Source organism: Zalophus californianus, chromosome 7, assembly GCF_009762305.2.
Source record: "Zalophus californianus isolate mZalCal1 chromosome 7, mZalCal1.pri.v2, whole genome shotgun sequence".
Taxonomy (NCBI): Eukaryota; Metazoa; Chordata; class Mammalia; order Carnivora; family Otariidae; genus Zalophus; species Zalophus californianus.
In genome coordinates this window covers 95,179,377-95,192,150 of record NC_045601.1, presented here as the reverse complement: position 1 = coordinate 95,192,150, position 12,774 = coordinate 95,179,377, and the positions used below count along the sequence as shown (strand labels likewise).

Genomic DNA, 12,774 nt, shown 5'->3' with positions numbered 1-12,774 from the left:
GTATGGGACCAGAATGGCTCTACTCAGAATTTCACAGAAGAATGATCCTGACTATGGTCAGTACTCTAAATATAAATAAACATGCAGTTAGGCTGAAAGAGAACACAAGTAAATTTATTTAATTGAGCACTGGGTGCTATGCGCAAACAATGAATCATGGAACACTACATCAAAATAAATAGATAGTACATTTATCTAACTAAAAAAATAGATAAAAAATAAAGGAAAATGCATTCCTTATAGACTGTCTCTTTGCAGGTTCTGGCATATGATACCCATATCATCTTTAATATGTGGAAAAGTGTATATGTGAGAAATGGTGTTCATTTCTAATCAATGAGCAAAGGCTTTAAGGAGAAGATGGGGTTTGGGATTTTTGAAGGAGGGAAGCATAGATCCTTATTAATCCATCAGCAATTAAAATGATGATTGCTAATTGTAATGCTGCTAATACATGCTAATATAATGCTGGTCTGAAGTGTTCATGCACTTGACCAACCTCGTGAATATGAAGGAAGACATACCTGCATGTACTGAGACAACTCAGTAACATCTTTTCCTGGCACATCTGCCTCAGTGAGAGCCTGAGTTTTTGTTTCTAAAAATGTCTGGAGTTTTTCTGAGAGGTTCTCAAAGAGTTCTACTTTGGTTTTTAGCTCCTCCATTTTGGCAAGTTTTTCTTTGTGTTTACGACTTGCTTCTGAAAAGCGGACAGACAAGTCCTTCATCTTGGCTTGCAGTGAGGACGCAGTGGATGGATCCGTGGTTTCCATGAATTTCTTCAGTTTTTCATTCATGGCATTTATACTGCTCTGACGACCTGCAATATCCTGTTCCAACATCTGAAATGAACCAAATATGTCCTATGTTTTACAATGAGGTTTCCAAACAATGTCACAGAGTGTTAAAAAATGACCATACGTAACAATGTGTGCGTGAACAGCCTGTGACTAAGGAAGGTTAAGTGATGGGGCTGACTGACCAGTCTGCTCTGCCCCTTGAGGCACACGGTCCCAAATCTCTTCAAGACAGGGCGGAGACCAGCCGGCGAGTTGCCTGAGAGAGGCAGGAGGCGGCTGCCCCTCAGCAACCCCTGAGACCTACTGGAGCCGAGGGATTATCCACGGTCCTAATTTTTAAAAGGCTGGACAACAGCAAGATTGATCTGATTAACCTCATGTGCAGCTGGCTGAAGCTGTGATGAACAAGCTAGTCCTCATGTATGTGTAAGCTGTCTGTAATGAGTTACATTCGTGAAAAAGCATACAAAGCTCTCTCTCTACTTCTTCAGAGAAAAACTGCTTCACACATGTGTCTTGGCGCAAGCACTACTTTTCACAGTTATACTCAGGAAACCTCCTGTCTTTATCCTTAAGTTTATCTTCAATCTACCCATCCCTGGGACTTTTTAAGTGGGGTTTTGTTTTGTTTTTTTCAATCTAAAAGTGTTTTTTTTTTCTTTTTAAATGTCACTTACAATGTTTTTACTGATCACATCCTGAAGAGCAGCAGAGTTTAAGGGCACTTGACCTTGCTCTTTCAGAGAACTTTCCACACTTCCCATCCAGTCCAGCATTTCATCCAGGCCATCCTGCACACTCAGTGAGCGGGTCAAGGTTATCTGCAGTTTTTCATTTCGTTCATTAACAGACTTGGACAGATCATCATATCTCCCAACAATGTCATCTAGTCCAGAAAGATCAGGAAGTGTTAGCCACAAAGCTCTCTTTGCCCTATTCCTTTTAAAAATACACTAAGGTAAGTCACACAATTTCCACACCAAAACTGGAAAAAGAAAAAGGTTTAAATGATAAATTCAAAATGCAGAATCAGAGCACCATCTGAAACCTTAACAAAAGAAGAAAAAGATCTCAGTGGAATATAAAAAACTGAAATATTTTTTTAAAAATAGTTGATATATATGTCATCTGCATTTGAAAAGAGCTTTTGGGATGAAGAAACATTTGAATTGCCCCAGAGAAATGTTAGTGGTCTAAACAGCTAATCTTTAGAGTAAATGCTGGTTCTCAATCTGCCATTTTCAAATTAGCCATACTAGATAACTACATGGAAAAAAGAAAAAGGTGACAGTCACACGCAGCTATTCTCAAGGACAATACACAGCTATAAAAAGATTTATCAAGAACTAACCTTTACATATAAAAATTATCTCTCCCTTGTGCGCAGCAGCTATTCTCTCTCTCTCTCTCTCTCTCTCTCTCTCACACACACACACACACACACACACGCAAACATATACTTAAGCTTTTGTCGCCCTTCACAGTCTAAAAGCAAAGTACTTGAAAGCAAAGAAACTGACAGATGCACATATGATGAGAAAATAGATAAATACAATGAGAAAATAGATCATGAAAATTCACTTAAAATAAGATAGGTTGAGATTATGTTTCTAAAATATAAATAGAATTTATTTGAAAAGTTTAATAGCAGACCAAAGGGAAAAATAAGTAAGGTTAACAGGTTGACCTATGTCAGATGGGATTAACTTTCTTTTAATTCTGAAGACTTAAGATACTAAAAAAAACGGGCTGTTCTAGCCTAGTTTTCACTCAAATTGAGGAAAGTTCTATACTTTAACATCCTACATTCTGTACTGCAGACCTATGAGAAGTTCAAAGAACATGATTTTTAATGTATTAATCTCTCTCTGGAATAAATCATCAATTTATCACTTATTGTCCAATAATTTGAAAAGTATTTTAATTATTTCTGAATGCTTTAGTTGGATATATTGTATGTTCAATTAGAAAATTCTGACTGCAATCCCCTCTCTGAGAGTAAAACATTTTACATGCTGTGTTTGGCCCATGGAACATAATCCATACAAGCAATACTTCTCTTTGATTGTTTTAATATATCATGAAAAAACACTTTGACAAGTTTTCACTGAATTGAGAGGTTAAGCTTTGATAATTTAAAGAGACAGTCAAGGGTCCCATCACAGAACATGATGAAGCCAGGAGAGTGCAGACAGGGGCAGGGGAAGGCAATGAATATGCACCAAGATGCTATCAGCAGACAAAACAAGCAGGAAGTTCAAAAATAAGCCCTTCTTTGGAAGTCACAAGAGAAGATACTCTGAATTGCAGATGGTGATTGATTAGCAGGTGAGCTGCCTCTCAAATGGGCAACTCTAGGCATCAGCAGGGTAAATCAGCAATCTGGTTAGCCTTGAAAAGTGATTTCCCAAGCAAATTCAGCTATTGTACTAAAATCAACACATTTTGAGTGTTACTATTTTTGTATTTCTTAATGATGAAATATTGTCACTGAAGTGAATTCTTGTTTTTACTAAGTAAATATTATTTTAGAAGAAAAGAGTACAAAATGAAATCTACTCTAAGACTGTTATTTTTTTAAGTGGTTGGTTTTCCTAGGGGCCAGACAGATCTTAGAGAAATTCCTCTATATCTTAAATATATTTTCACATATTCCTAGAAACTTATGCCAGATAGAAGTTTTAAAGTCTTAAAATAACGTGTAGCATGTAAATTTTTAAGCTAATAAAAACAAAACTATGTACCCTTGACAATGGGAAAAATGCCTCTGCAAATAACAGAAGCACATATATATTACAGTCTTTCTTTTTCCTCCAAATCTCCATGCCCAAGTCCTTAATAGCAGTAGTTGCCAATGTGGGATGACAAGATGGTACACTGGGATATAGGAACAAAATATTAGAACTTCCATTCATATTTTTATCTTACACATTAAAATTTTATGTTTTTGTGTTTTGTAATTATACACATGATGTGATAAGATAGTAATATTTGTATATAACAAATACACGTGCATATATGAAGGTGTATGCTGAAATTTTTGAAAGGTATATGCATGATCAAAAATTTTAGACATCTTTAAGAATGAAAAAAAAGTTTTCCTTCTAAGGACTGGTTTTAGAAAAGCAAAGATCCATCCTTCTCTTCATCTAAAATTTATGCTCAGATTTTAACTCACACCTGCTTTGGTGTGAAACACAGGTCCAACCATCTTATAAAACATTGTGTTTATTTCATGCATAGAAATATATTATAACCTTGAACTACACATTAGGTAGTATGAAAGGCCACAAAGTCAAAGCAAAAAATACAGTAAGAGGGCAAACATTTATTGATACCCCACTGTGCATTTAATCCAAACTAAATACGATGAGTGGATACAAAGAATAACATGCAATAGCTCTTTTCTCAAGAGATACCAACTCTAACGTGAGAGGGCACAGAAGCACCACTATGACTGCATACAAGTTTCTGGTATCACTGGAGAAAATTGGGGTAATCAGAGCCCTGGGAGACCACTCAAAGTCTTCTAGAAAATGGAGAGGTGGGAACACTGTTTTAAAGCATGTCTCTTAATGCCATGCTCCTGCTTTCTACAAAGACCCCTCAGTGAGTCTCTTTTGGCCATTTAGCTCTGCCCAATGCCATCCACCAAAAGAATCTTAAGTTCTACTTTCTGTGATGAATATTACATAAAGAAAGAGTTTTTGTTACATTTTCTAAATATAAAAATAAACTTTAAACATACTCTTTTCAAAGTATGAAACTCCCAATATACCTGCCCCAAAAGGCATGCCTCCTCCCAGACTGGGAAGCACCATTTCTCAGTGAAAGGACATAAGCAACACAATATACACTAGTGAGCATGTTCTCCGTATCAAAATACCTTCATTGAGAATTTACCCGTGAGAAAGCAAACAAGGAAATAAACAACTTACCCAATGTTTTCTGGATATCATTCTTGGCTGGAAGTAGAGATCCTCTGGCATCTAAAAGCACTTCAGCAGTTTTCTTCAGTTTCTCTACAGCAACCTGCTGACTTGATATCTGTCCTTGCAGAGCCTGAAGGATTGAATGCTTCAATTATAATCAAAAGGATTAAATGATATATTTCCAATATTAAAAAAATTATTTACAGTACAATAAAGTAATATTAGACATAAAAATCTTTTCGTCATTATAAACTTACTCCAGAGTCCTTAGAATAGGGCCAGTTATAAAGTGGTGTTAGCAGAGGCCTCAGCCAGTGAGGATAATACAAATTCAGTCTTGAAATAAACTACTGAGCATATATATATATGTTCATGATACTTGGCCTGATTCTTGATCTTGCAACCCTCTACGCCTAGCCTGAGATCTCCCTTCATCGCCATTTCATAGCCTCGGACGATACCCTCACTAACTGCCAGAAAACAAAAACAAAAACAAAAACCAACCTAACTCAAAAAAAAAAAAAAAACACAAACAAAAACAAACAACAACAACAAAAAAACCCCACACCTTTGGGACTATTTCTAACTCCAGGTAAGGAAACAATTAAGGATTTCCATTTCAATACAAAGTCATATTTATTTTTGTTTACTCAACAAACGTTACTTAACATCTAACAAATTCAAAAAAATCTTGCTGGGTTTGTGAAAATACAAAACCAAACGACACAAAGCTCACCCATAGGGATCTTATGATCTACATCAGGAACTGTAAGTGCTACTGGAAGCTGAGAGGAGGGGTAAGTAGAGAGGGAAATGAGGACCACCTCCATGCTGGTGGTACTGGGCTGGGTCCTGAAGAAAGTGTGGACGGAGACAGGCAGAAGTGGAGAGGGAGGACATGTCCCCGCAGAGTGAACAAAGATGTGGACAGAAACATCACAGGACAGGGGAGAGTCCCAACCAGGTAGAGAGTGTGTCTGGGTGAATAAACAGCAATAGGACTATCCAGCTAAAGAGTCTACATTTCATCCTGCAGCAATGGAGAGTCGTTCAAGGATTCTGAGTATGGGTTGACATGCTCAGAGCTGCGTTAAGAGAAGGCTAAATTTGTAGCACTGTGTGAGGTAAATGACATGAGTAAGAAATGAAGCAGAGACACCAGTTAGGGGAAACTTCAGCAGTAACAAAGGAGAGAGGCCCTTCTGGGCTGGGAAGGCAAAATTGGTTACAGAGTTGGGGAGGGTCTCTTGACAACTGGTTATCTAAAGCTGTGCTGTGAGATACGGTAGCCACTAACTACAAGGAGCTTTTGAAATTTAAAATTAATTGAAATCAAATAAAATTAAAAATTCAATTCCTCAGTTGTACTAGCCCATTTCAAGTCCTAAGTAGCCAAGGGTGACGAGTGGTTACCATACTGGAGACATTATAGAGCATTCCCATGGCCACAGAATGTTCTATGGGACATCATTGCTTGAAGAGCCAGGAACAAGGAAAAAGAAGAGACAAGAGAAGTGTCTGGTGTTTTTGAGCAGAGGCAATTAATGGAATTCACAAGCAAAAGTGGGAGCAAGTTTAGGATCAAAGGAGAGTCTGTTTAGGAATTTATGACTTCAAAGAGCTCTTAGGATCCTCACATAGAAAGAAAAAAAAAAACAACCCAGTGAACTTGGAAATGGAAGTGACTCTGAACACAGGCTGGAACAAGACATAAAGTTCTGGAAGCCAAGACCCATGGCGAGACTGCTAGAGGAGCAAGCACGGAAACACCGGAGGAGTGGGCCGTAAGGAATCACGGAGAGTTCGTATACATAAGTGACGAGAAGGGAAAAAGAACAGATGTAATCAGGGATTTGGAAATGGGCCTGGAATAATTCTGTCCCCAAAGGTTATAGGAAGAGAGAAAGTGGAAAAGGTTAACGTCATTTGCTTCAGAAAGGATACTGTAATCCTGAATTTGCTGAATAGAGGCCCCCATTTCTCTAAGTACATGTGGCTCAACAATTACAACGAAGAGTGAAGAGGTAGAGGCAAGAACCACAGATAAATCTTCCAGAAGTCCAGCCCTGCATTCCTAACACCTCTAATGTATTTATGTCCAAACAGGCTAACTGTCCACCCGGGCCCTATGCTTGGCTTTCACTTCACTGAAGCTACTCAAACTCCTCTTCCAGTCTCACATTCGGATTTCAAATTCAAATTCCCATATGCCCAACTGTAGATGAACTCATCCCTGGCCATGGGCCCAGGTTTCCAACTGCCTCTTGATCATTTCCATCTGGGTGTAAACAGTCCCCTCAAACTCAGAACGCTGAATCTGAACTCATTATCTCACTGCCTATACCTGCACTCCTCCTGCTTTTGTATCTCATGACCCAAGTAGTAGCTCTGAGGTTCTTCCTGGACTCTACCTCAACCCTCCTTTCCACATGCAAATCCACCATCCGGCCCTGACAATTTTACCTGCTTAATGTGTTTTTAAAAGCAGACTTCTGCTCTGTAATTCTGGATCACTGCACTCAACTGAAAAAAGCATCCTAACTGAGCTCCCTCCCTCCAATCTCTTCCCGGACACAGCCCCCCAATATGTTCTATCTAAAATACATACCTGACCATATCGTTCCCCTCTTTAAAATCTTTCAGTAGCTTCCCATTGCTGTTATAAAAACAACAGGCTTGTGCATTCAATAAAAGGTCCAATGACATCTATTCTCTAATTCTATCTTCAATCTCATCTTCCTCCACCTCCTGTTCCAGAAATGTCCAAAACCACAGCTGTTTCTTAGCTATTTGCTCAAGCTAGACCCAGCATTTAACGTCTCTACATGCTAACCTTCTCACGAAACCTATCCCCCATCATCCTGAGCCTGGCTCTTGTTCACTGGTTAACAGTCAGCTGGGAAACCCCCTAACTTTCTCTTCACCCCTAGTTTGTAAGCAGTCCCTGCAGGAACTCCCATAAATACCCTGTGAATATTACTGGATTTGTCTCTTAGACTGTAACCTCTTTGAGAATGAGTAATTTATTCTATTCAGCTTTTTTTTTTTATCACCCAGCACAGTTCTTGGCACATAGTAGGCCCTGAGAAAGGTTTCTAGAAGAAGTAAATGAATGAAAAGTAAATAAATAAAAATATCAGGTATAAGATCCAAAAAGATCCTTTTCTATTTCAGCCTTCATTTCAGATTAAATCAAATGTCCACAGCCAATGGCAAAAATTTCCTCAACTAATTTTCATATTCAAAGTAATTTAAATGACATCCGGGCAGCCCATATACGTCAAAAGGCTTAGCAAGCTGTGGCCAACGTGGGATTTGTGATCTGTGTACCAGATCCTAAAACTGTCCCAAGAGGCCAAAGACACTATCAGAGTGGATCTGTCTAGGAGATTCTTTCACAGGTTTAGTTACAGGAAACATAAACAATTCCTCACAACAGGAACTTTACCTAGAACCAGGCTGAAGTCTACACCACAGACACAGTTTGTGGGCATTGCATACTTATTTAAGAGATGAAATAAGGTTATGAACACCTCCAAAAAAATTTTTTTTTAGAATGTGAGTTCTCCAAGGGGAGAGGCAGAGTTTTCACATCGTGGTGTCTTCACATCATTACAGTTCAGTGGTATCAGAGTGTTGACAACACAGCCACCAGTCCTCTGAATAATAATGCTAATAATGTGCTCTTGCACAGAAAGGTTTTGAACGAACCGACTTGGATACCCCCAAGTTGCATTTATTATCCAATAGAATATGCTAGTATTGTAAATGTAGAGAAAACTGATTTTTCTGTGGTAGTCTTACGCGTTTATATTAGTTAAAGAAAAATAATTTTTAAATGTTAGTAAAAATCAAAGAAATGGAAACTGCCTAATCCTCCTAAAAATGTATCCTTGCTACATGCTGAGGTCGTCTGTGAGGAAAATAAGAACATACGCCAAGAACAACTTTAATTGCACATTTAATTTTTTAAAATTACGCTGTGACTTAATTAGAATTTATTTTCCTTCAAGACGTTGCTCTCCTCTTTAATGTTACTTTGGCTGCCTTATGACTAGAAGAGTCTTCTTCTGCAGCCCATACCAAGGAAGTTTTCCTCTGTTAGACAATTAATCCAGGTATCTGTTTAATTTAAAAACCACTACATCCTTTTGGGTTCTTCTTTTTCTTTTGGCTCTAGTTATAGAAAAATTACTTTCATATAGGATGGAATCAGTTTCCTGATAGAGACCTAACTTAAAATGTGTTGTTTTTAGTGCGTACACTTTCCTATACTAAAATACCTGACTTCGTAACTAAATGTCACGTAGGCAATCTTAATAATTATTTTACGCTATTGGCAACTTCTGCCAAAATACAGGCCTTTACAACCGCAGCCTCTCTTCTGCCCCTACTACACTGTCCTTCGACCGTGATCAGGTGGGACTGGGAAACTTTATTCAGACAGACCTGGTCTTGTGCTTGTGGGAAAGAATAAACACAAACAAAGAGGCCCAGGACTGGTAACGCACATCCAATGGAAGGGAGCCACCCCCAGGAGGCGACACCAATGTGGGGATGACCAACTAGAGCAGGACCTCTCCCTGGAGCCTCAGGTGACACTGGGTAAACTCTTCAGCCCAGGGGAGAAGCGGCACCTTCCCTGCCTGCCTGCACCTCACCTCCCTCCTCCCAGCCCACACTTCCCATCCCCTTCTCTCTGCCTGGACCTTACCCAGCCACATTTCACCCTTGGCTAGGACTTAGCTTTCTTTTAGCCAGAAGCAGCCAGTCTCAGGCAATATCTAGCATTAAGCTCACTCAGCAGGGCACCCGTTTTCCCCATTAATAGCACAATAATGATTTCTGATTCTGTAACGCGCAAATGCAGCTGAATTCCGGAAGTTAGTTGTTGAACTGGCAATACTGGGTTGACTTTCTAGTGATGGCAGCCATGATTGCTACCCACCTGCTAAAAGGAGACACAACTGATTTATGGACTGAAAATTTCAAACTCCAAATCACTGGTCATCTGGAACAGGAGTAAAGTGCTTCAAAAATGATCTCCCCTCACTTTAAGATTCTAAAATATGCTTTAAATTTAAGATAGACTCTCTCTGCCACTGTGGGTATGCTGAGAGTTCTGCAATTATTCAAGTCTGACATCAAGCCTGCACTTCTGAAGGAGCAGGTACACTTTCTGAGAACTGTGCTAGGCAATAACTAGAGTTTATGTCTCTAAGAAACATGGGGACACTCAAGAGGAACACCAGTCCTGGTCCTCGGACCTGAAATCGGACAGTGACATCCCTTCTTCCTTTCTACCTGTTCATTCTTGAACAAACCCTGAGTACCTCCTTTGGGCCAGGCACTCTTGTAGATGCTGGGGAGATAGCAATGAACAAAAAGAGAGAAAAACACCTGCCTTCATGGAACTTACTTCCAATGAAGGAGAAAGTTAATGAACAAAATAAATAAGTATAAAGATAAATAAGTGGCCAGGGTAATACTGGTTTTTCTTTAGGGAGGAGGGAGTGGTGTGATGCAAGCCGTAACAGCAGTGTCAAACCAGTTAAACAACAGTGGAAAATACAACCTCATTAGAAAGAGAAATGAGTGGACTATGAATTGGAGTCCCAACTCCCATTAGAAAGAGAAGTGTGTTTCCCATCCTCTGTTCCCCTTTCCAAAGTGAAATGATCACAAAAGTGTGGGGCAGCGGATTACTGAAGGGTTGGATCTCTCACTTTTCTCTCTGTCTCTTTCTCTTACCTTGGTCTCTTCTAATTGCCTTTGCAGGTTTTTAGGGTCCACAGCGATGGGTTCAGATAAGTGTTTGCTCGCTGTGACCTCACAGGCCTGGAGCCCTGAAAGAAGTCCACATGAAGCATCTTCATAGTGTTGATATTTATCCACCAGGTCTTTAAGATTATTCCCAAGGACATTGCACTAAAAAACAATAAAAATAAAAAATCAGAAGCGATTAAGGGTGGGGGATTAAAATCCCACTGTATAGGTGTTAAAAACCTTAGGACCTATGAGTTAGGCAACTTGGAAAACACCAGAGTTCAACCAAAGTTGGTGAAAACAATAGGACTAAGATATTTTCCTTCATGTGAAGAAGCATCTTCAAAAAGTAACCATAAAAATGAAGAGATAGTCCTAGATTTATATCAGTTCAAAAACATGTTTACAAGGGCTGGGTCTTACTACAGAATGAAGGATTCAGATACCAATCACCAGGGGAGGCTGATCTACCAGGACACATTCTGAGTTTTATGGACCATGTGTACAGCTATGTATTTGATGGGAAAGTTTTCAAAGTGCTTAATAAATCACTTCCATGTCACCCAAGACTGAAGTTGTACAAGGAGGCAAATAATCTAGATCAGAATGGGCAAAGGCCAATAACCAATGATGCTCTTCAAACCATTTGTGCGACTTGGTTAGTCTGTTCAGCTTATACTGTAAAGGGGAAATGTTTTCTTAGTTCTGTGGGTTTTTTTTTTAAACGAAACTTCTGCTTGTCCACAAGGAGAAGCTGTAACAGTCTGTTAGCCGTGAAGTATTAAAATAATGCACTGGTCAACTACATCTGCAAAACAAACAATTGCAGTATTGGTGAAGGGAAAATGATCTGACATGAAAGTTCAGGCCCAAGCCTGAGAGGGGGCAAATCTGCAAGCCGCGCTTTGGGTCTGGAACCAAAACATAAACGCCACCTGGTGGTCAGATCGGATGTTGGCGTTTTAGAGTTAAGGCTGCCTGGAAACCACTCCCCCAAAAAACTAAATAGATAATTTGAGGCTTTTAACCTTTAAACACATTTGCTGAAGTAAGCAGATGAATAAGAAAGGGGGAATGAGGACAAAACCACTTTATGTCCTCTGCTTCAGTTCTTAGATTTCTCGCTTCTAGTTCCAAAACCGAAGTGAAGAGGACAGAGTGAAAACTATAGTCACAGGCTGATCCAAAAATAAAATTACCTTCGAGTAGAGAGACCGGAACCGATCGGTGGCATGATCCAGTTTTCCCTGGACTTCTCTGTGGGTCGCAGAAGTATCGATGTGATCCTGCGCAGTCTTGCCGCTTCTCCTGCTGCAAGATTTGGCCGCTTCTAACACTCTGTTTCCAGAAATGGTAATGTACCTCAAGTCCCCTTTGTGAGAAATGACATCCTCTGAGAAACTCTTCTGCCGCTTCAGTTTGGTCATCAAGCCACCGAGGTCGTCTGCACCTGCTTCCAGGTTTTCCAGTTCTTGTTCTGACTGCTGCAGCCAGTGCTCGAACTCGCTGTAGTCGGCGTCGAATTTCTCTAATTCCTCCTGCAGAGAGCGTGTTAACTTCACCTTCTTCTCCGACTCGGCCAGCGTGGTTTCATAGTGTGCTTTCAGTTCCTTCACGTTCCTCTGCAGTTTCTCCTGCTCCTCGGGAGACAGATAGTGGCCCTGTTTGTCGAGCAAGGTTTGTGCAGCCTGCGTGGCCACGAGGACGGCTTGGTGCTGAGAGACGATCCTCTCGTGTCGGGCCTGTGGTGAACACACATCAGCCTCACGTGAGGTCAGGGCAGTGACATGGTTCATGGAGCCTGTCAGGAGCCCCCTGGCGCCTCAGGACCGACAGGCTTAAATGATCCACAGGCCGGCAACAGGCCGCTCATTAACCTCGTCAAGGTGTGCAGTAGTTCCCTCGCTTGCATGGGTGCATTCCAGAATAGCAAGCTTTGACCACTCTCATCTTATTTTTATGGAGATTTTCTAATATTTTCTAGAACAGTACTTAGATAGTCACAGAGGACAAGTACTGATTTTGAGAAGTTTGGAAAAAATGTGATGAATTTCTCTTCCAATTCTGGAAGCATCTACAGTACGATCTCATTTTAGTCACTGCTGCCTGACAACCACCCTGAAGGGACTGCCGAGGTCCTTAGCTAATTACTGAGCAAAGATATACAATATTTTTTATTAAGAAATGATCCTGAGAATACATTTGAGTAGGAAAAAGAGAATTTGTTCATTTTAAGGCTATTAAACCCCTAGGACAATAATTAAGCAAGAACAATA

General features: G+C 40.0%; 1 protein-coding gene across 26 annotated transcripts in view; it reads right to left on the bottom strand.

Moving 5' to 3' along the window:
• DST (dystonin) overlaps positions 1-12,774 on the bottom strand; it is a 486,661-nt gene that overhangs the window by 117,265 nt on the left and 356,622 nt on the right. For all 26 annotated transcript variants that reach the window (XM_027601381.2, XM_027601378.2, XM_027601372.2 and 23 more), the window contains 5 exons: positions 11,698-12,240; positions 10,484-10,660; positions 4,739-4,862; positions 1,478-1,686; positions 525-842 (listed from right to left, as the gene is read on the bottom strand). In XM_027601381.2, the coding sequence (XP_027457182.2) occupies positions 525-842; positions 1,478-1,686; positions 4,739-4,862; positions 10,484-10,660; positions 11,698-12,240 (1,371 nt within the window). The remainder of the gene's footprint in view (positions 1-524; positions 843-1,477; positions 1,687-4,738; positions 4,863-10,483; positions 10,661-11,697; positions 12,241-12,774) is intronic.